The sequence below is a fragment of the Branchiostoma belcheri genome, unplaced genomic scaffold (genome assembly GCF_001625305.1).
Source record: "Branchiostoma belcheri isolate BF01 breed outbred unplaced genomic scaffold, Haploidv18h27 scaffold28, whole genome shotgun sequence".
Taxonomy (NCBI): domain Eukaryota; kingdom Metazoa; phylum Chordata; class Leptocardii; order Amphioxiformes; family Branchiostomatidae; genus Branchiostoma; species Branchiostoma belcheri.
The window spans coordinates 25688-49128 of NW_017803887.1; the positions used below are offsets into that span (position 1 = coordinate 25688).

Sequence of the window (23441 nt, forward strand, 5' to 3'; positions counted from 1 at the left end):
ACAGTTAAAACACCTAGTAAGCAAGAAACAGGCATATATTTAAGCAACATTTAAGGTATACAAGGCTAGGGGTGGTACAGGATAGTACAGGGTGTTTGGAGGTATTTCATAACCAAAGGCCAGGGATGGTACAGGATAGTACGGGGTGGGTGAATGTATATTAGCACCAAGGCCAGGGATGGTACATATAGAATACAACACGGGGTATTCCGTATCGCCCGAGGTACCAGCCCGACCGCGCGTCGGATCGCCCGACGGCCGAAGGCTGGAGGGCGATCCGATCCGCGGGAGGGCTGGGACCGAGGGTGATGCGGAATACCCCGTGTTGTATTTTATTTATGTCATACCCACCCACGAAAGCACGCCTTTCAATGCGAAATGAGCAAAAATTTGGTGTCCCTAATCCCAAAAAACGCAACAACATCAATTCCAACGTCCGAATTTTGCATTCGAATTTTCGAAAGCGGCGCACGCGGTTAGGGCGAAACGCGTTCGAATCGTTCTATGGAACATTTGGAAGGCCCGGGCCGTACGCTTAAAGAACCCCCGAGCTGTACCGCTAGTTATCACACGGGCCGGAACACCCGTATCGAACGTAATCGCGGCCCAGGTAGGACATAAAGGATAGTACGGAGTGGGGGAAGGTATTTTAGCACCAAGACCAGGGATGGTACACTATATTACAGGGTGGAGGAATGTACTTTAGCAGCAAGGCCAGGGACGGTACAGGATAGTACAGGGTAGGGGAAGGCATTTTAGCAACAAGGTCAGGGATGGTACAGTATATCACAGGGTGGAGGAATGTACTTTAGCAGCAAGGCAAGGGACGGCACATGATATAACAGGGTGGGGGAATGTACACTAGCACCAAGGCCAGGGACGGTACAGGGTAGCACAGAGTAGGGGAATGTGCATTAGTAGCAAGTCTAGGGATGGTACACTATATTACAGGGTGTAGGAATGTACTTGCAGCAGGGCAAGGGACGGTACAGTATATTACAGAGTGGGGGAATGTGCATTAGCACCAAAGCCAGGGACGGTACAGGATAGTACAGGGTGGGAGGGAGCACCAAGGCCACTGATTGAGCATTAATCTTAATACTAATATTTTTTTCTTTCAAATTAGGAATCAAAATTAAATCTATAACAATATGTACACAATGCAAAATTGGTCAAGCAACTTGATGGATTCTCTGAAGATGTTTCAGACAGCATTTACAATCGTTTAGGTCTCAGTGACTGATGGAAGATAGTGAATGCTATCTAAAAATCACACATCCTAGAAGGTAACAATAGACTTTAAATAGAGTTTCTATCAGTAATTGCAACAGTCTTAATAGCTTGTTTTACAGGTCTCTTGCACAGTTGAATGTGAAACAAAATCTTCAGGTGATATGAGACAGGGGTCTCTAGAGTGTGGTTTTGTATGGAAACCTGTCTCCCATGTCACAAGGTGCATCTGTTTTACATGGTGAGTTTTTTCAACAACCTTGTCTCTATAACTCTCCTTTTCTTACTTTCTATAATCATAGTGTTGTTTTCTAAGAGTAGGATAAGAAAATTATGCCTTTGATTTCTTGCAAAGGTAAAAAAGATGACAGTCGCACGGCTTGTCATTCCATGTTCCACTTTGTCCTTTGTCTGTTGTCTGTTCAAAAATCACATCAAAGGTAACAACTTTATTGTAACTCTTTATGTCTTAAATCATTGTGATTTTCTAAGCTTCATCTTTACTGCACTGGGCAAAAATGAAACTGATTTAAGGTTCAGGATGTTTTACAGAAAGAAAGAAATAAATCTGGAAGAAAAATTGTACACACTTATCATAGAAAGAAAACAAGGCTGATGCATTCTGTACTGTTGCCGGTAAAACAGGTTCTCTGATATTTTAAACAAATAAATTACCAAAATTGTGTGACAGCAAATAAATCAAGTTTAAATCCCCTTATATATGTGGAAAAAGAATTAAAATAAACACTGATTATGATGTGTTACGCCTAAAAGTGGTTATGTAAAATAAAGAAAACAACACACCTCATAGTATACACTAGCGCAGTAGTCCCCCTGAGTATTCCAAATTAACCACTTTTCCTGCCAACGCCTTCTAGGTTGGTTTGGAGCCCAGTTGGTGTAGGATAACTGTTCCCCATCTGTCCATGCTGAAACACCTTTATGAATGCCGTGCAGTCCAAGCCAGACCAATTTATATTTTCCTGTTTCACAGCAAAGAAATGACAAACGTAAGTTGTACAAGAATTACACAAGGTGCCTACAATGTATGGTATCTGCGCTAGACCTATATAAAACCAAACATGCAGACATTAATCTACATTTAAAGTCAGATAAGTTATATACATGTGAGCAGATAGTGTGCTTTTACAACTATTGGTGGGATATCTAGCATCTAGACTTTAAATTACATGATGTCCCGTTACTTAAACCTCCCATGAAAATAGCAGATAGCAACAGATTTAACTTGGTGTGGCGTTATTCTGAGAATAAATCTAAGAATCAAGCAATGGGATTGGCATGCAAGGAAAGGAATTGATTACATAAAAAACCTCACCACATCTTGGCACGTCACAGTATTCCCATCTCTTGCTGGGATCCATGGTATAGCACCAAACCCCGTCCACGCCGTCAGGATTCCGGCAGTAGTTCTTCTCCAGTCCAGACGATGGGTAGTTAGCAGGTGTCCTGTCGTGTTCATGAGGCGTCTGACTGTCCCAGCGCTGACACGTCTTGCCTGTTTTGGTCACAGCGACCGTTCCTCGGTAAGATGACCCACGTCCATACTGGCAATGTTGTGCTATCCCCCAGTGAAATAAATTTAGTACCAGTATAGTACCAGTAACTCAAATAATACTGTATGGAAACGTCGTTGACGATTAGACATCCATGTAATAAGATACGCCAAAAAAAAACAACAGTTACTCAAGCAACTGAATATGATTTTGGAAACGATCACGTTTCAGACGTTACCAAAAAATGTCTTCATTTAAGTTGCACATCAATTAATAATTCGTGCTTATAAACCTGAATTTCTCCTTTGGTCTCTTGGCGTACCTGACGAAAGGTAGTGGATGCTACCTGAAACGTCTGAGCGTTTCCAAAATCATATCCAGTTGCAAAACTGTTTATGGCGTATACTATATGGAAGTTATAAAACACAGGAAATGCCATTGAACCTATAATAAAAATTATTTATTATTTGACAAGAGCTTTAACGATACAATGTCTGTCTTTGTTGTTTCTATTGCTATTATTATTGTTATTGAATAATCTGCAATAATCTCAAAGAAAATGACACTCCAGTTTGTTATACAAATTGATTACGTTCTCTGTTAGTTCAATTTTATTAAGTGTTAAATACAAGTTTTAAAATAATCAAAACAACAATATATATATCAACAAACCCACCTTTATTAATGACGTTGGAAGTGATGAAGTTGTTTTCCCTTTGATCTTGAATAGAAGACAGCTGTGCACGGTGTTGTTTACATCGGGATCGTGCTGTAGACCAGCTGACAAGGTCCATAAATAACTTGTAGCAGTAGTTGTTGTGTGGATATCCTACCCACCCACTCTGGCATCGATGGGCTACATGTAGAACGAACAGTTAGGGTACTACTAAGGATACGCTAACCCCAAGAGCATGGATACTTTGTCTCTCATAAACATGTTTTCAAGGAAAACTGAGAGATGTCCCCAAGTATACATTTTATATCAGATTTTACCCTGGAAGATTTTCACATATCTTAACTAGCTAACTTACGAGAAATTTCATCCTGGAAGATTTTCATATGTTCTGAATAACATTTCTGTCCAGTCCTTCCAGGTTAGCAAGTACATTTATAGCTGCCATATTTGTTCACACAGATTCCGTGTTGACTTAGCATAATTGTACACTCATTGATGTCTGTCATTAATGAAAGATAGTAGATTTTCACATGTCTTAAAAATAACTCACCTCGCTGACAGTTCTGCCCTGTCCATCCAGAGTAGCAGGTGCAGGTGTAGGCATTGTGATAGTTCACACAAGTCCCATGTAGGCAAGGGTTGCTGCTACACTCATCGATGTCTGTGTGGCGTATAACAATAAGTTACTATCTAGCTAGCTGGAGAACACGTTTGAAAATGTTTACACTTCTGTGACTATAGAATACAAACAAGTTAATAAAATGTTACAATAAATTATATAGAGAACTTACCATGCTGACAGTTCTGTCCAGTCCATCCTGGCGAGCAGGTACAGTTGTATCCACCATCTTTGTTCACACAGGTTCCATGCTTGCATGGGTTGCTGGTACACTCGTTTAGGTCTGTGTTATAACAAAAAGACATTAGAAGAATAAGACCTAATATTCTAAACAATATTTATTTCAGATACTGAATTTGAGTGACAATAGAAAGACACAAGAGTGCTCACCTCGCTGACAGTTCTGTCCAGCCCATCCAGAGTAGCAGGTGCAGGTGTAGGTATTATGATTGTTCACACAAGTCCCATGTCGGCAAGGGTTGCTGCTACACTCATCGATGTCTGTGTGGTGTTAAACAATATTAGTTACTATCTAGAGGTTTGAAAATATTTACAGTTATGTCACTATAGAATACAAACAAGTTACAAATGTTACAATAACAAAATCATATATAGAACTCACCTTGCTGACAGTTCTGTCCAGTCCATCCTGGCGAGCAGGTACAGTTGTATCCGCCATCTTGGTTCACACAACTACCGTGCTGACATGGGTTTCTCAGACACTCGTTGACATCTGTGCAGTAAATTACAGTTACCGTAGAATTGCCAACTCAGAAGACAGTTTACTAAATAATGTGTATCTAAATGCTGAAGATGTAGGGGCCGAATAGTCTGCATAAGAACCTACCCTGCTGACAGTTCTGTCCAGTCCATCCAGCGTAGCAGGTACAATTGTATCCACCATCTTTGTTCACACAGGTTCCATGCTGACATGGGTTTCTCAAACACTCGTTGACATCTGTGCAGTAAATAAAAGTTATTGTAGGTTGGCTAATTCAACAGTTTACTGAATGTGAGATTCTAAATGCCAAAGATGTAGGAGCAAAATAGTCTGATAAATATTTACCTAGCTGACAGTTCTGTCCAGTCCATCCAGGTGAGCAGATACAGTTGTATCCGCCATCTTTGTTCACGCAAATTCTATGTCCACAAGGTTTGCTGGTACACTCATCGATGTCTGTGTGTAAGAAAAGTACATAGCTGTGGCTGAACCGATTGAAAATAAAATTAAAACACATACTCTTGCATAGTGTATATAAAGGCAACTCACCTTGATAACAGTTCTGTCCAGCCCATCCAGGTGAGCAGGTACATTTGTAGCCGCCATTTTTGTTCACACAGGTTCCATGTTGACAGGGGTTCCTGGCACACTCATTGATGTCTGTATAAAAGAAATATCAGTTGAAGCTGGACCGGTTAAAACAACCATGAAAACACATTCCTTTTACATTATTCTTCTCAACGCAAAAGTGAACTCACCTAGCTGACAGTTCTGTCCAGTCCATCCAGGTGAGCAGGTACAGTTGTATCCGCCATCTTTGTTCAAACAGCGTCCATGTTGACATGGGTTTCTGATGCACTCATTGATGTCTGTGTAACAAAGAAATTTCAAGAATAAGACGTAATCTTAAAAAAGAAACATTTATTTTTAGATACTGAATTTGAGTGACAATAGAAAGACACAAAAGTGCTCACCTTGCTGACAGTTCTGTCCAGTCCATCCAGGTGAGCAGGTACATTTGTATCCACCATTTTTTTTCACCCAGGTTCCATTTTGGCAAATGTTCATGGCACACTCATTGATGTCTGTGTGATAAATAAATACAAGTGTGTCATATAAGATAACTGTTATACCATCATCAAGAAAAAAGCTAAGAGCAAGAAAAGAGTACGAATGACAGATCGAAATAAGAACGGTCATGTAATCTAAAGGCTACAGTAGCTAGAGAAACAGTACTTACCTTGCTGACAGTTCTGTCCAGTCCATCCAGGTGAGCAGGTACAGTTGTATCCGCCATCTTTATTCACACAGGTTCCATGTTGGCATGGGTTTTCGGTACACTCATTGATGTCTGTGTGATAAACAAAGAGATTTCAAGAATAAGACGTAATATTAAAAGAGAAACATTTAGTTTTAGATACTGAAACACAAAAAGTGCTCACCTTGCTGACAGTTCTGTCCAGTCCATCCAGGTGAGCAGGTACATTTGTATCCACCATCTTTGTACACACAGGTTCCATGTTGGCATGGGTTCCTTGTACACTCATTGATGTCTATATGAAAGAAATATAAACCAATTGAAGCTGAACCGGCTAAAACACGTTGACAACACATGCTTTTAACCTCAGTCTACTTACCACATATATGAACTCACTGACTTCATAAGAACTCACCTAGCTGACAGTTCTGTCCAGTCCATCCAGGTGAGCAGGTACATTTGTATCCGCCATCTTTGTTTGCACAGGTTCCATGCAGACAAGGATCCATGATACACTTGTCTACAATGAATGGACAAACATGAATAGTTAAGGTCGATCACAAATCTTCCTGCCGCATAGATGATAAAGAAAATATGATGAGCAAATACATGTACTTGATTGCCAAGAAAATCAATTTGCCTTACCTGTTGTAGATAGGAATGTGGTGGTTACTGGTGAGGGTTTATCATCTGTAGTGACATCTGTGTATGCGTCAGTTGAGTTCCATTCCCATGGTGGAGACAGCGTGGTCAAACTGATGCCGACAGTTGAGTTGTTGTTCTCATAAAACCACGTCTGCCACGCAGTACCAGGCTTGGACCAAGGTGCAGTTGATGCTAGATAATCAACGTTCGACCTGTTGGCCTTCGGGAACGTTGCCCACCATGGATTGCGTGGTTTCTCTATCTTTTTACCGATTGCCAAGCCGTGACCATCCTATAAACAAGTGCATAATTTTAGAATTTCAAAGTTATGCAGAAAACCCTGTTAGTTTGTACAAAAAGTTATGAAGAATTCAAACCCAGAGAAGGATATATACATGTTGGCAATTTTAGACTTCCAAAGTAAAGTTTACAATGTCTTGCTACTTTGTAAACAAATCATACCATGAGGTCAAAGCAGGAGAAGAATTTGGAGAAAATAGAAAATGAAACTTTACGTAAGTAGGTTAGTCCATTATAGCTATATTTTCATACTCATGTATAGTCGTTGTCCTTATAAACTTTCAAGCTATGTCATTCAAGATATCACTTCTGTATCAGATAGTTATAAAGATGTTTGCCAACCTGTATGAGGATGCCAGGGGAAAAACCTTCAGCGATGAAAATTGAAGCTACCACCAGAAGTCCACAGCCCAGTAGGAGCCACAAAATTTTTCCACATTTTATTTTATTCCAGAATTCTATAGAAAATAAAAATAAATTTAACGGCTCTCAGTGGCTAATGTGCTGATGTCACATCAGCGCACCAAATCCGTAAGGTGTTTTTGGCACCCAGACAGACAGATTAGGCTAAGAGGCTAAGTGTTATGTGCCTTTCCCAAAGCGCAATCGACGCCACAACAGAATTCTATAGCATGGTATAAAAATCAATACTTCACAAAGTACATTAAAATCTTGGTAATTAAATTGTTATTGGTTAAAAATGTACTGGTGATAATGAGCAAATTATGTTTTGTTTGGTAGCATGCAGGTATAACCTAGATGAAAAGGAATGATATGGGTAATTTGGAAAATGCAATTATTTCAAGGTATCGTCAAGGCATGCCCACACATAACAACACAGACACCGGGAACACAGACGCTACCAGAAACATTATCCTTCAGAAACAATATAAATAGACACTTAAAATCAAGTTTTTGTTTTCTTTAACGAAAATCATCTCTTCAATCCAAAATGGTAAATTCTTACTCATAATAAATGGGCGAATCTCTTATTATTAAACCTCCTCAAACATTAAGTCACATTATAGATCTGAAAACATATATGTAATACCATACATAGAAAAATTCACTACACTGCAGTAAATTGACACGAACTAGTACAAAATATAAAATTTCTTAATCCCTTTCCTTTGTCTTTTTCTGTATTGTTTTAGGTTTTATTTTTATTTATTATGTACAGTTGTTTTGAATTAAGTTTTGTAATTTATTTGAAGTTGTTCTAAGCTTTTCTAAACTGCAGGGATTTTTTTAGAGAGGCGAAGTGTTTTTAACCATGAATGCATTATATTGATTTTGTACATGTGCCTAATGCATAGGATACACGGAAATTACATACCTCTAATTTTGTGGCAAAAGCCAGGTGCATCACTGCCTTGGTCTCCGTTGCTACCATCGGGTGTGTCATGTGTGCAGGAGCTATATGGGCACGGCTCTTTATTGACCTCAGGGTAGACCACCACATGGTCTCCCATGTCAAGATGCCGAAGCGTCGAAGTGCGTTTTAACCCAGAGCCCAGTTTTACACTTTTACTACCATCGTCTAAATCCACGCCTCCAAGCCTTATGTCCTTTACTGTATCATCCTTATCTTTTTCATCCTGTTGTTCAGCCTCAGACCTCAATGCAAAGATACTTTCACCATGCGGATCTACATCTTCATATTTCCTTGACGAAAGTCGTTTTGGCAACGGTGGTGGGACATTTGTATCATCCTCATCGTCATCAACGTGTTTCTCAGCCTCAGACCTCAATGCAAAGATACTTTCGCCATGTGGATCTACATCTTCATACTTCCTTGGCAGCAGTGTTTTTGCCGGCAACGGTGGTGGGGCATTTGTGTCATCCTCATCGTCATAATCCTGTTTTCCAGCCTCAGACCTCAATGCAAAGATACTTTCACCATGCGGATCTACATCTTCATATTTCCTTGACGAAAGTCGTTTTGGCAACGGTGGTGGGACATTTGTATCATCCGTATTGTCATCATCCTGTTTTTTAACCTCAGACCTCAATGCAAAGATACTTTCGCCATGTGGATCTACGTCTTCATACTTCCTTGGCAGTGGTGGTTTTGCCCCATGTGAATCCATGCCTTCGTACTCACAGTCTGATTCTTCATTCCTTCTGTACATTGGTTGTTTCCCCTTTCTCTCCATGTCAAGATGCCGAGACTTTCTTACCGATAACGGGACAAATAGATCGTTCACAGCTTCGTTATTTTAGGCGACAGTCTTGAATTAGGCAACTTCATTTCTATCTGATGGCAAAACCAGAAATTTCAAGAAAATATGACTACATTCTCTCCCTTCAAAGATTCACGATTCAAGATGGCGCATCGAGCCTGAATATGCAATATGCATGACGTTATTTGACGTCAGTGTTGATGCCTTGGTAAACATAAGTCTGTGCAGACCTCAATATTCTGTGATAGACACTTTGTATTAAAGTATTGCTGTATACATTCGAGTTTAACGGGCAAAAACATTGTAAAAAATCACACGACGTCACAATGACAAAATATTAAAGTTGTTTGATTTGATTTTACCAATTGGCTCTAAATTTTTGGTGGAGTTTTTGGGCTCGGGCTTTAAACCCTCTTCTTGACCTAGCTTGACCAAACAATCCTGGTCTGAATAGGGTTAATACTAGTATTTGAAGTCCTGCTAATGTGTGGACATTACTAATACTTTTATTCCTTGCCTTTACTTAGCCTGAAATGGTATAAATGCACAATACTGGCAATTCCCATCAATTGGTATTATCATTTAATCACCGTAAAAAAAATTACAGCACAATCTGACATACATTTACGTGATACACACATCTTCGGTGCAGCACGTTTTATTCGGTGCATCAACATGTCAAAAAAATACAGCCATGGCATTTTATCTTAAAAGCCTAGGATTCTTAAAGTGTAGTTAAAACAAGTCGTGGTGAGACCAATACCAAAAGACATCAAAACAACTTCTAAAGATGATAAAGATGTTCTGAGATTATAGTGGGTGAAGTAGCTCACCTTTCATGTTCATGCACTGTCCGCCAAAACAGCCATATTTTGTTAAAGGCAAACAACGCTCCCACGAAGATTTCGTACAGTTTATATGAAACAACCCACGACAGAAGACCCGAGACCAATACCGAAAGACATCAAAACAACGTCTAAAGATTATATTAAATTCCAGGCACGAGAATTCACACATTCACAGATCATAGGGGCGGTACAAGATAGTACAGGGTGGGGGGAGGTACTTTAGCACAAAGGTCGGGGATGGTACAGGATATTAAAGGGTGGGGGGAGGTACTTTTGCGCCAAGGTCAGGGATGGTACAGGATAGTACAGGGTGGGGGAAGGTACTTTAGCGCCATGGTCATTGATTGTACATGATAGTATATGCTTGGGAAAAGTGCTTCACCACCAAGGTTGGGGTATAAGTATAGGGGTATCATATAATTGTCATTATACTATTCAAACACCTAACAAGGCAAGCAAGAAATACTAGTAGCTGGAGTTGGTAACTGCAGCTAAGGTCAATAGGATCCAAAAATGTCGAGTACTTGTGTACATGTAACATGAAGCAAATAACTGGTTTATCATTTAAAGACTGCATATATGTTATCGTCTTTAAACTTCTACAGATCATCGTGAAAATATACACCTAAAAACAGAAAGCTGCATTCTCTTACTAGTTATAACCGTGCGCATTCGACATGCATCGTGGCAAACATGAAAATAGGTTGTGCACAAGTAGTCGTGTGCCCAATGACTAGCACAATACATTAATTTTACTATTGTAACAGTATTTTTTTCCAATCAAAAATCATATGAAATTTAGAGCAATATGTACACAATGCAAAATTGGCCAAGCAACTTAAAGTTCATGAATTCTCTGAAAATATTTTAGACAGCATTCACTATCGTTTAGTTTGTCGATTAAACTCGATGATTGGATGTTATCTGAAAATCTTACACTTCAGGATATAACAATAGACTTATGTACATGTATAGTATTTACATTAGTAATTGCAGTAGTCTTAATAAGCCTATTGTACAGTTTTGTTGCACAGTTGAATGTAAAACAACGTTCTTCGTTGATGGTATGAGAGCTCTTGAGACTAAGGTTTCCAAGGGGGGGGGGAGGTTCTATATGGAAACCCGTCACCAATGTCACATGGTCCATTTGCTTTACAGGGTGAGATTTTTGTACAAATTGGTGCATTTGCTTGGTGCATTTGCTTTACAGGTTGAGTTTTTTTTGTACAACTTGGTCTCTATACCTCTCCTTTTTACTTTCTATAATTATAGTGGGTTTTTTTAAGATGAATGAGGAAATTATGCCTTTGATTTCTTGCAAAGGTAGAGAAGATGAGTGTCGCACGGCATGTCATTCCATGTTCCTCTTCGTCCTTCAGAAGTTGTCTGTTCAACAAATCACAAAGGTTACAACGTTGATGTTAGTCTTTATGTCTTTACATCATTGTGGTTTTCTAAAATACAAATTTACTACACTGGACAGCAATGAAAATATGTAAATCTGGAGGAAAAATTGTAGACACTTATACTGATTGAAAGAAGAACAATGGATGGCTGATGCTTTCTGTACCGTTGCAACAGTTTTTTTTTTCACATTAAAAGAAATTGAACCACCCAGCTAATAATACAATACTAACGGAAAATAATGCAGAGCATGGAAATAATAATAATCAATTATGTCTATCTGTAGAGACATTTGAACATTAAAACAAGTTCTTTGATATTTTTAACAAATAAATTACCAAAATTGTGTGATAGCAAATAAATCAAATTTAAATCTCCTTATATATGTGGAAAAATAATTAACATAAACACTGACTATGATGTGTTACGCCTAAAACTGGTTATGTAAAATAAACAACACACCTCATAGTATACACTAGCGCAGTAGTCCCTCTGAGTACTCCAAATTAACCACTTATCCTGCCAACGGATTTTAGGTTGGTTTGGAGCCCAGTTGGTGTAGGCTAGCTGTTCTCCGTCTGCCCATGCTGAATCACCTTTATGAATGCCGTGCAGTCCAAGCCAGATCAACTTATGTTCTCCTGTTTCGCAGCAAAGAAATTACGAACTTAAGCTGTTCACGAATTACACTAGGTGCGTACAAAGTATGGCATCTGCTCTAGACCTATATAAAAACAAACATACTATGAGACTCATTTACCTTTGAAGTAAGATAACAAATATACAGGGGTAGAGAATTTGATTTTACAACTATTTGTGAGATATCTAGTATTTGGCCTTTTGTTTGCATAATGTCCCTTTGGTAAAACCATGAAAATAGAGAACAACAGATTTAATTTTGTGTGGCATTATTCTGAGAATGAGTCTAAGAATCACGTAATAGAATTGGCATGCCAGGATTAATTACATAAAAAACCTCACCACATCTTGGCACGTCACAGTATTCCCATCTCTTACTGGGATCCGTGGTGTAGCACCAAACTCCGTCCTCGTTGTCAGGGTTCCGGCAGTAGTTCTGCTCTAGTCCGGAGAATGGGCACTTAGCAGGAGTGATCTGGGGGTGCCCATGGGGCTTCTGACTGTCCCAGCGCTGACAAGTCTTGCCTGTTTCGGTCAAAGCGACCGTTCCCCGGTAAGATGACCCTTTTCCATCCTGGCAATTTTGTGCTATCTCCGTGAAAGAAATTTACTATCAGGCTGATTATAGTAAGATCTATAACTCCTATCTCAAATAATACTGTATGGAAGTCGAACAACACAGCAGTAAATGTCATTGAACCTTGAATTAGAATAACCTTTTATATGTTATAAAATAGAATAGCTTTATTGTACTTTTATGATCTTACAAGCACAGGCCCAAAAGCAGTTCGAGGTGCAGTGATTTGAGTGTGTGATCTATAATTGCTACTATGTATACTAATATGTCAGGTTTAACTTTTATTCTTCCTTAGTTGTAAACGTGAAAAGAGATGGATACATGGTTTATCTAGTAGCAAACAATTAAATATACTATTTCTGTCATTGGTATTGCTATTATTATGGCAATTGTATGATCTACAATAATCCCAAAGTAAATTACACTTCATTTAATACAATATACAATATATAAGTGTTCAATACAATTTTTGAAAGCATATAATATGTGCACCAATAAATCAACAAACCCACCTTTATAAATGACTCTGTAAGTGACGAAGTTGTTTTCCCTTTCATCTTTGATTGAAGCCAGCTGTGCACGGTGCTGTTTACATATAGAGCGCGCTGCAGACCAGCTGACAAGCTCCGTAAATAACTTGTAGCAGTGGTTGTTGTTCTGATATTCTTCCCACCCACTCTGGCATCCATGGGCTGCTTGTAAGCAAAAGTCAATGGTTATAAGATGGACTGTTTGAGGAGGTTTCCTGTCGCAATGACAAAAGAGAAAATATAATAAACAAATACCTTACTAGATGAACAAGAAAATTAATTGGCCGTACCTGTTGTAGATAGGGGTGTGGTGGTTACTGGTATGGGTTCATCAACTGTAGTGACATCTGCATATTGACAGGCTGGAAAAAACAGTAAGCGTAAGGTAGTACGCAATTGTAGATGATTGAAAATACAAAGTTAACACGCACTTTTGCATACTGTAGAGAAAGGGAACGAACCTTCCTGACAGTTCTGTCCAGTCCATCCAGGTGAGCAGGTACAGTTGTATCCACCTTCTTTGTTCACACAGGTTCCGTGTTGACATGGTTTGCTGGTGCACTCATTGATGTCTGTGTATATGAAAGAAATGTACAGCAGTGTAGCTAAACTGAATGGATACATGCTGAAAACAGATAACAGCATAAATACTTTTCTTTAATAGTGTCCACAAAAGGATCTCACCTTGGTGACAGTTCTGTCCAGTCCATCCAGGTGAGCAGGTACAGTTGTATCCGCCATCTTTGTTCACACAGTACCCATGCAGACAAGGATCCATGATACACTTGTCTACAATGCATGGTCGTGAGGAAACACGAATAGTTAAGGTCGTTGACAAGGCTTCCTGCCGCACAGATAATAATGAAAATATGATGAGCAAATACTTGTACTTGATTACCATATAAATCAATTGGCCTTACCTGTGGTTGATAGGAATGTGTTGGTTACTGGTAAGGGTTTGTCATCTGTAGTGACATCTGCATATGGATCAGTTGAGTTCCATTCCCAAGGTGGAGACAACGTGGTCAAACTGATGTTGACAGTTGAGTTGTTGTTCTCATAAAACCACGTCTGCCACGCAGTACCAGGTTTGGAGAAAGATGCAGTTGTAGCTAGATATGCAACGTTCGACCTGTTGGCCTTCGGGAACGTTGCCCACCATGGATTACGTGGCTTCTCTGGCTTTTTACCGATTGCCAAGCCGTGACCATCCTATAAACAGGTTGGCAATTTTAGACTTTCTAAGTAAAGTTAATAATGTCTTGCTACTTTGTAAAAAAAAATCATATCATGAGGTCAAAGCAGGAGAAGAATTTGGAGAAAATAGATCTTTACGTAAGTAGGTTAGTCCATTATATCTATATTTCAATACTCATGTAGTCGTTGTGTTTATAAACTTGCAAGCTAAGCCATTCAAGACATCACGTCTGTATCAGAAAGACATGTACCTACACTTTCTTAGTTTAAAGCAGGCTTGAAACATATGTCACATGAAACCTGACCTCCATTCCTTGATTTTCGTGTTTTTGACCTTTGAACGGCTAGGACTTTTAGTATAGGACTATGACTCTGTTTTGATGCATCGGACTTTTATGTTTACTGTATGTTGTCTTACTGTATGTGACAATGTCTTGTGTAATTTTGCTGGGCCCCCTTGGAAAACAGCTAATGTAAGCTGAATGGGGTTACCCAGCCGTCCTAAGATGAAATAAATAAATAAATAAATAAATAATAAAGATGTTTGCCTACCTGTATGAGGATGCCAGGAGACAAACCTTCGGCGATGAAAATTGAGGCTACCACCAGAAGTCCACAAACCAAAATGAGCCACCACATTTTTCCACATTTTATTTTATTCCAGAATTCTATAGAAAATAAAATAAATTTAACGGCTCTCAGTGGCCAATGTGCTGATGTCACATCAGCGCACCAAATCCGTAGTGTGTTTTTGGCACCCAGACAGACAGATTAGCCTAAGAGGCTCGGCGGGCGTCACTCCACCGTAAAGGTAGGGGAGTCGTGTAAAGTGCCTTTCTCAAAGCGCCACCGACGCCACGACAGGATTCTATAGCATGGTATAAAAATCAATACTTCACAAAGTACATTAAAATCGCAAAAATTAAATTATTATTTGTTAAAAATTTACTGGTGATAATGAGCAAATTATGTTTTGTTTGGTAGCATGCATGCAGGTATAGCCTAGATGGAAAGGAGTGATATGGGTAATTAGGAAAATGCAATTATTTCAAGGTCTTATCAAGGTATGCCCACATACCGCATAGACACTTACATACACACACACAGACATCATGCGTACAGACGCTACCATAAACATTAACCTTCTGGCGAAGGTAACAAAACAGTATAAATAGAGACTTTAAATCCATTTTTGTTTTCTTTAAAGAAAATCATCCCTTTACCAATACAAAACGGTAAATTCTTACTCATAATAAATGGAAAAAGCTCTTATTATCAAACCAAACATTAAGTCACATTATAGATCTGAACACATATATGTAATAGCATATAGAAAAAACAAATTGGCACTAAAATACAGTAGATTGGCACGATCTGGTACAAAATATTTCATTTCTTTATCCCTTTTCTTTGTCTTTTTCTGTATCATATTGTTTTAGGTGCCTTGTTATTTTGATCAGTTTATTCAGTACAATTGTTTTGAATTAATTTCTGTAATTCATTTGAAGTTGTTCCGTTTGTTTTCTTTATACAATTTGGCATTATTTTGTATCGTTGCTTTAGCCCGTTTTTATTTATCTATTTCATAGATATATGTATATATCATATTTGGTGATATTTGGTTACATTAATCATTTATCGTTGGATCCGCTATACGTTTGTATATTCTGTTTTTTTTGGTTTTTTTTGTGTGCATTCAATCATTTGTTAAATGACATACGTGGCAGCTTTTCTAAACTGCAGGAAGTGTTTATTTAGAGAGGCAAAGTGTTCTTAATCATGTATGCATTATATTGATTTTGTACATGTGCCCAATAAAATACATGGAAATTACATACCTCTAATTTTGTGACAAAAGCCAGGTGCATCACTTTCTTGATCTCCGTTGCTACCATCGGGTGTGTCATCTGTGTAGGAGCTATATGGGCACGGCTCTTCATTGACCTCAGGGTAGACCACCACATGGTCTCCCATGTCAAGATGCCGAAGCGTCGAAGTGCGTTTTAACCCAGAGCCCAGTTTTACACTTTTACTACCATCGTCTAAATCCACGCCTCCAAGACTTATGTCCCTTACTGTATCATCCTTATCTTTTTCATCCTGTTGTTCAGCCTCAGACCTCAATGCAAAGATACTTTCGCCATGTGGATCTACATCTTCATATTTCCTTGACGAAAGTCGTTTTGGCAACGGTGGTGGGACATTTGTATCATCCGTATTGTCATCATCCTGTTTTTTAACCTCAGACCTCAATGCAAAGATACTTTCGCCATGTGGATCTACATCTTCATATTTCCTTGGTGATAGTCGTTTTGGCAACGGTGGTAGGGCATTTGTATCATCCTCATCGTCATCAACGTGTTTCTCAGCCTCAGACCTCAATGCAAAGATACTTTCGCCATGTGGATCTACGTCTTCATACTTCCTTGGCGACTGTGGTTTTGCCGGCAACGGTGGTGGGACATCTGTATCATCCTTATCTTCAGCATTCTGTTTTTGTGGCTTAGAACCCAATGCAAAAATACTTTCCCCATGTGAATCCATGCCTTCGTACTCACAGTCTGATTCTTCATTCCTTCTGTACATTGGTTGCTTCCCCTTTCTCTCCATGTCAAGATGACGAGACTTTCTTACCAATAACGGGGCGAAATAGATCGTTCACAGCTTCGTGTTTTATGGCGACAGTCTTGAATTAGGCAACTTCATTTCTATCTGATGGTAAAACCAGAAATTTGAAGAAAATGTGACTACATTCTCTCCCTTCAAAGATTGACGATTCAAGATGGCGGATCGATCCTGAATATGCAATATGCATGACGTTATTTTGACGTGTTGATGCCTTGGTAAACATAAGTCTGTGCAGACCTCAATATTCTGTCATGAAATTTATGTTAAAGTATTGCAAGGTTTACGGGAAAAAAACATTTTACGGTTTTAAAAAAATCACATGAATGGCGTCATAATGACAGAAATATTAGAGAAATATTTTGCTAATTGGCTCCAAACCTTTGGTGGAGTTTTTGGGCTCGAGCTTCAAACCCCCTTCCTTGTCTAGGTTGACAAAAAATCCTGGTTTGAATAGGGTTAATACTAGTATTTGAAGTCCTGCTAATTTATGGACATTACTACTACTTGTATTCCTCGCCTGTACCTGAAATGGTATAAATGTAAAATACTGGCAGTTCCCATCAATTGGTATTATCATTATCGTGAAAGACATTACAGCACAATCTGACATACCTTTACGTGATGGAAACAGCTTGTATCATTCGGTGTATCACGTTTTAATCGGTGCATTAGCATGCCAAACAAATACAGCCATGGTATTGTATCTTAAAGGCAAACAACGTGCCCACCTAGGATTTGTAAAGTGTACATGGAACAGGCCACGGCGAGACCAATACCATAAAACATCAAAACAATGTCTAAAGATGATATTAAATTCCAAGTACGAGAAGTCACACGTTCACAGATCATAGGGGCGGTGCAAGATAGCACAGGGTGGGGAAGGTACAGGATATTACAGGGTTGGGGGAGGTACTTTTGCACCAAGGTCAGGCAGGGGTGGTACAGGATGGTACATGGTGGGGGAAAATACTTTAGCACCAAGGTCATTCATTGTACATGATAGTATATGCTTGGGAAGGGTACTTCAGCACCAAGGTTGGTGTTTAAGCATTGGGGTATCACATGATTGTCATTATAGTATTCAAACACCTAACAAGGCAAGCAATAAATACTAGTAGCTGGAGTTGGTAACTGCAGCTAAGGTCAATAGGATCCAAAAATTTCGTGTACATGTGTACATGAAGCAAAATAACTGGTTTATCATTTAAAGATTGCATATATGTTATCATCTTTAAAATTCTACACCACAGATCGTGAAAATATACACCTAAAAACAGAAAGCCGTATTCTCTTACTAGTAATAACCGTGCGCATTCGACATGCATCGTGGCAAACATAAAAATAGGTTGTGATAAGTAGTCGTGTGACCAATGACTAGCACAATACATTAATTTTGCTATTGTAACAGTATTTTTTTTCAAATCAAAAATCAAATGAAATCCAGAGCAATATGTACACAATGCAAAATTGGCCAAGCAACTTGATGAATTCTCTGAAGATGTTTTAGACAGCATTCACTATCGTTGAGAACGTTGTTTAACATTCAACTGTGCAACAAAACTGTACAATAGGCTTATTAATACTACTGCAATTACTCAGATGTAAAAACCTTCAGCGATGAAAATCGACGCTACCACCAGAAGTCCACAACCCAGTATAAACCACCAAATTTTTGCAGATTTTAATTTATTACACAATTCTATAGCATGGAATAAAGTTAATAATTCACAAAATTACTTTAAAATTGCAAGAATTAGAATTGTTATTGTATATTATGTTTTGTTTTGTAGCAGGTGTAGTGTAGGTGGAAAGAAGAGGTATGGGTGTTTTAGAAAATGCAATTACTTCCAGGTCAATTATTTCAAAGACATGCCCACATACCACATAGCCACTTACATACACACACACACACACACACACACACACACACATAGAGGCACGTGCGCACTGACGTTACCATAAACATTCAAAACAATATACATAGACACCTAGCATCCAAGTTTTGTTTTCTTTAAAAAAGGAACATTCCTTTTATCCAAACTATACTAATACCAATGGTAAATTCATACTTATAATCAATGGCATTGCATAAAATCTTCTATTAAAGCACACTATAAACCCTCCGTAAAGGCACACGCGCGCGAAGAAACAGGAAGTAAATTGAGCGCATATGCATTTATACATAGAATACATGGAAATGACATACCTCTAACTTTGTGACAAAAGCCAGGTGCATCACTGCCTTGGTCTCCGCTGCTACCATCAGGTGCGTCATGTGTGTAAGAATTAGGCTCTTCATTGACCTCAGGGTAGACCACCACATGGTCTCCCATGTCAAGATGCCGAAGCGTCGAAGTGCGTTTTAACCCAGAGCCCAGTTTTACACTTTCATTGCCACCCTCTAAATCCACGTCTCCAAGCCTTACCGTATCATTATTTCCTCCTTCATCCTGTTGTTCAGCATCAGACCTCGATGCAAAGGTACTTTCGTCTTGTGGATGTAAGTCCTCATACTTTATTGGCGTCAGTTGTATTGACTGCAATGGTGTTGGTAGGACATTTACACGTCAGTCTTTATCTTCATCATCCTGTTTTTCAGCCTCAGACCTCAATGCAAAGATGCTTTCGCCATGTGGATCTACGTCTTCATATTTCTTTGGCGTCAGTTTTGTTGACTGACCTGGTGTTGGTAGGGCATTTACATCATCCTCATCTTCATCACCCTGTTTTTCTGGATCAAAACCTAATTCAAGGATACTTTCGCCATGCGGATCTACGTTTTCATATTTCCTATGCGTCAGTTTTGACTGACCTGGTGTTGGTAGGACATTTACAGAATCCTTACCTTCATCACCCTGTTCTTCAGCCTCAGACCTCAATGCAAAGATGCTTTCGCCATGTGGATCCATGTCTTCGTATTCACTGTCCGATTCGTCATTTCTTCTGTCCATTTTTTCCTCCTTCTCCCTTTCCTCCATGTCAAGATAACAAGGCCTTCTTACCTATAACAGGACAAATAGGTCGTCCACATACTCATTTTTGGGTTGACGGTTCTGAATCAGGTAATTTGTTTTCTATATGATGGCAAAAAAAGTTTACATTCTCTCCCATTTTGAAATGCAAATAATCTTACCATACCTATGTATCGTTCCTAGTATAATATGAAGCCGCAGAGCAAGAACTCCAAATAAGGTGGTGTGAATAGCTACAGTGTGAGACTAATTTAAAAAAAAAACATGCATATGAACTAACACGTCTTTATATTTTACCTTTTACCTTTTCTCTTACACGCTGTCAACATGCAGTCAGACTAGCTTAAAGGTATTTACAGTATTACTTTTTTTTTATCATAAATTATTTTAGTGTTTATTTGTGACTTACCTCCCTGTCTTGTATGGCGATGCCTGGTAATACCAAAGAGTTTAAACACGTTACATACTGCTTTATTTACTTAATGCTTATCATAAACAGTATGGGAGTTTTCACACAACACTACCAATGCACTAGTCCTCTTTGTAATGGCCCTGCACTGCACTGCAACAGAGCAAAGATGAGCATCGCCCCTATACACTATTACGTAGATTTTAATTCAACGTATGTAGTTACAATATATTACATTTTTAAATGTGTTGTTTGTTGGGGTTAAATATATCCTTGCAAACGACACATCATTGTAGTCTGTTGCTAGGGTATTCTTTTCAGTTACTAGACGGGTTCGTATCGGGTTGAAAGACGAAATTTTTGGGCTAACCATAAGATATTTGAAAGTAAATATTATGGACTAATAAATTTAATAAAATGAAATAAAAATAAAATGAAATCGTCGTTTTTACATAATTAATGTTATCGTGTTACGTTAAATGATGGTTTTTAGACATGGCGCTCCAAAAAAAAACGATTATTTTCTGGCTTTTAAAGAAGCACAGTACACGTACGCCGATATTTTAATAAATCGTTCTACGCTCTCGTCCCCTTACAATTAAGATGTACACTCCGGGCCTGTGTGTGCATATAAACATATTATTGATAATATCAATTCTCTTTTGGGGAAGGACAGCAAATCAATCGTGATTTGCAAAAAAAAGGCAATTATCAGACAAAGCTGATTTGAAAATTCAATGATCTAAAAAATAGTAAAATTGAATATCTTATTCTCCCAACAATTCCTGACTTTATATATCGCTTTTTCCAACAGCAATTTCTGCTTTTCAAAGAGTATGAGACTACAATAGAAATGGATGGAGGCGCGTAATGCAACGTTGATACACCGTCTTGAAGATATGGATGGAAGAGACGTCCCGCCGCCTTTACCAAGAAAAACTTCTCGCCGTCCAGGCAAGGGAGACAATGTAAAGATACAAGTGGAGGGGGAATCTGACAGCAAGGGAGACAAAGAGAAGCAAGAAGTAGTCGAAAAAGATGACGATTCGGACAGAGATTACGAAGATTTGGATCCAGACGGATACAGTATCTTTGCATTGGGTTCTGGGCTGCAACGTGCCGCACCAAATGAACTCCCACCTCGCCACATCAGCACGGGAGACAAAGAGAAGAAAGAAGTGGTAGAAAGAGATGAAGATTCGGACAGAGATTACGAAGATTTAGATCCGGATGGTTACGGTGTCTTTGCACTGGGCTCCGGGTTGCAACGCCCTGCGCCAAGTGAGCCCCCTGACAGATCTGGAGGTAAGTCCGTTTTCAAGTAAATTTGGACACTTCTATTTGTAGCCAGTGTAACTGCCCTGCAAAATGCAGGCGCACAGCTTGCTATTACATATACACTGTGAAAGTATTTGAACATCAAACTGCACACGCTGTTCAAAACCATGGTAGTTAAGGTGCCGCTATTGTATTTAGTGACCGTTCCATTTTGCTATTGTTTTAAACACCTTAAGCTCAACTTGATGACTAAAAGGTTGGTAACCTACTATTTGCTACAATTTAAGTATAAAATATTAAGACAACACAGTATCCCCAGCAAATAATGTGCTAATAAAAGATAACTTGGATATATAAGTTTCAAACAAGCCATAGATAATATCAAATCCCACTTTGGCTTGTATGATATCATGGTATCGGTTTATAATATTAGCTAGTGTTTTAATATGCGTACTGTATGGAACAAAGACGTTATGTCATTGTTTGAAATTAGTCTGGGGTACTCTTGATACTATAAAAATTCATTGACATGGGGTCGTTGCTCTGTAAAAAAGCTGTGGCCCATTGTAAGCTATCAGCAGCATAAATGGAAATATTGTCTAATGTTTCCATTATAACATTTGCTAATGTTTGTCATCCTGCCACCTTTTAGGTGTTAATTTACGGCCACAATATTTACAAAAAAATTACAAAATATTTTAAAAACTTTTCCCCTTCCCTTCCTTTACAATTAGACTTCGGGCGTGTGTGTTGAAAAAAAAACCTTATCATTTATAATGTTTCTCTTCTCTTTGGGAGAGGGGGATCGTACCATCTTTGGCATAATTTCTTTATCACAACACTCCCTCAATGTATCGCTCTCTCAACACCAAACAAATCGTGCAAAGAGGCAGTTATCAAACAAAGCTTGCTCACATCTGAAATCATCCGCTGTTTGGAAAATACAGTGGCCTAAATAATAGTAAATTGAGTACCTTATTCTCCCAACAATTCCTCAATGTATCGCTTTCTCCAACAGCAATTCGTGTTGTCAAAGAAAAAGAGGCATCGATAGAAATGGAAATGCATGATGCAGTGTCGTCATCAAAACAACAGTGTTATGAAGATGTGGATGCTAAAGACGTCCCGCCGCCTTTACCCAAAAAAACTTCTCGCCTTCTAAACAATGGAGACAAAGAAAAGATACAAGTGGAGAAAGAATCGGACAGAAAGTACGAAGACGGATACAGTATCTTTGCATTGGGTTCCGGGCTGCAACGCGCTGCACGAAATGAACCCCCACCTCGCCACCTCAACATGGGAGACAAAGAGAAGCAAGAAGTGGTGGAAAGGGATGAAAATTCGGACATTGACTACGAAGATTTGGATCCGGATGGTTACCCTATCTTTGCTTTGGGTGCTGGGCTGCAACGCGCTGCACCAAATGAGCCCCCTCCTCGCCACATAGAGACGCAAGAAGTGGTCGAAAAGGATGAAGATTCGGACATTGAATACGAAGATATGAATCCGGATGGTTACGGTGTCTTTCCATTGGGTTCTGGGCTGCAACGCGCTGTACCAAATGAACTCCCACCTCGCCACCTTAGCATGAGAGACAAAGAGAAGCAAGAAGTGGTCAAAGAGGATTCGGACATTGACTACGAAGATATGAATCCGGATGAGCCCCATCCTCACCACCTTAGCATCGAAGACAACGACGACAAACAGGTGGGCGAAAGGAATGAAGAAACGGAAACCAGAAAGTACGAAGATGTTGATCCAGCTGGTTACAGCATCTTTAAAGAGGCTTGCTCAGATACCAACTGTATATCAG

General features: G+C 39.0%; 1 protein-coding gene across 1 annotated transcript in view; it reads right to left on the minus strand.

Moving 5' to 3' along the window:
- Positions 1-1613: 1613 nt before the first annotated feature.
- LOC109472509 (fibrillin-1-like) overlaps positions 1614-23441 on the minus strand; it is a 97298-nt gene continuing 75470 nt past the window's right edge. The window contains exons 48-55 of the mRNA XM_019772290.1: positions 17043-17053; positions 13829-13928; positions 13606-13716; positions 12380-12625; positions 6335-6352; positions 3421-3600; positions 2567-2809; positions 1614-1648 (exon numbers count right to left, since the gene is read on the minus strand). Of these exons, the coding sequence (XP_019627849.1) occupies positions 1614-1648; positions 2567-2809; positions 3421-3600; positions 6335-6352; positions 12380-12625; positions 13606-13716; positions 13829-13928; positions 17043-17053 (944 nt within the window). The remainder of the gene's footprint in view (positions 1649-2566; positions 2810-3420; positions 3601-6334; positions 6353-12379; positions 12626-13605; positions 13717-13828; positions 13929-17042; positions 17054-23441) is intronic.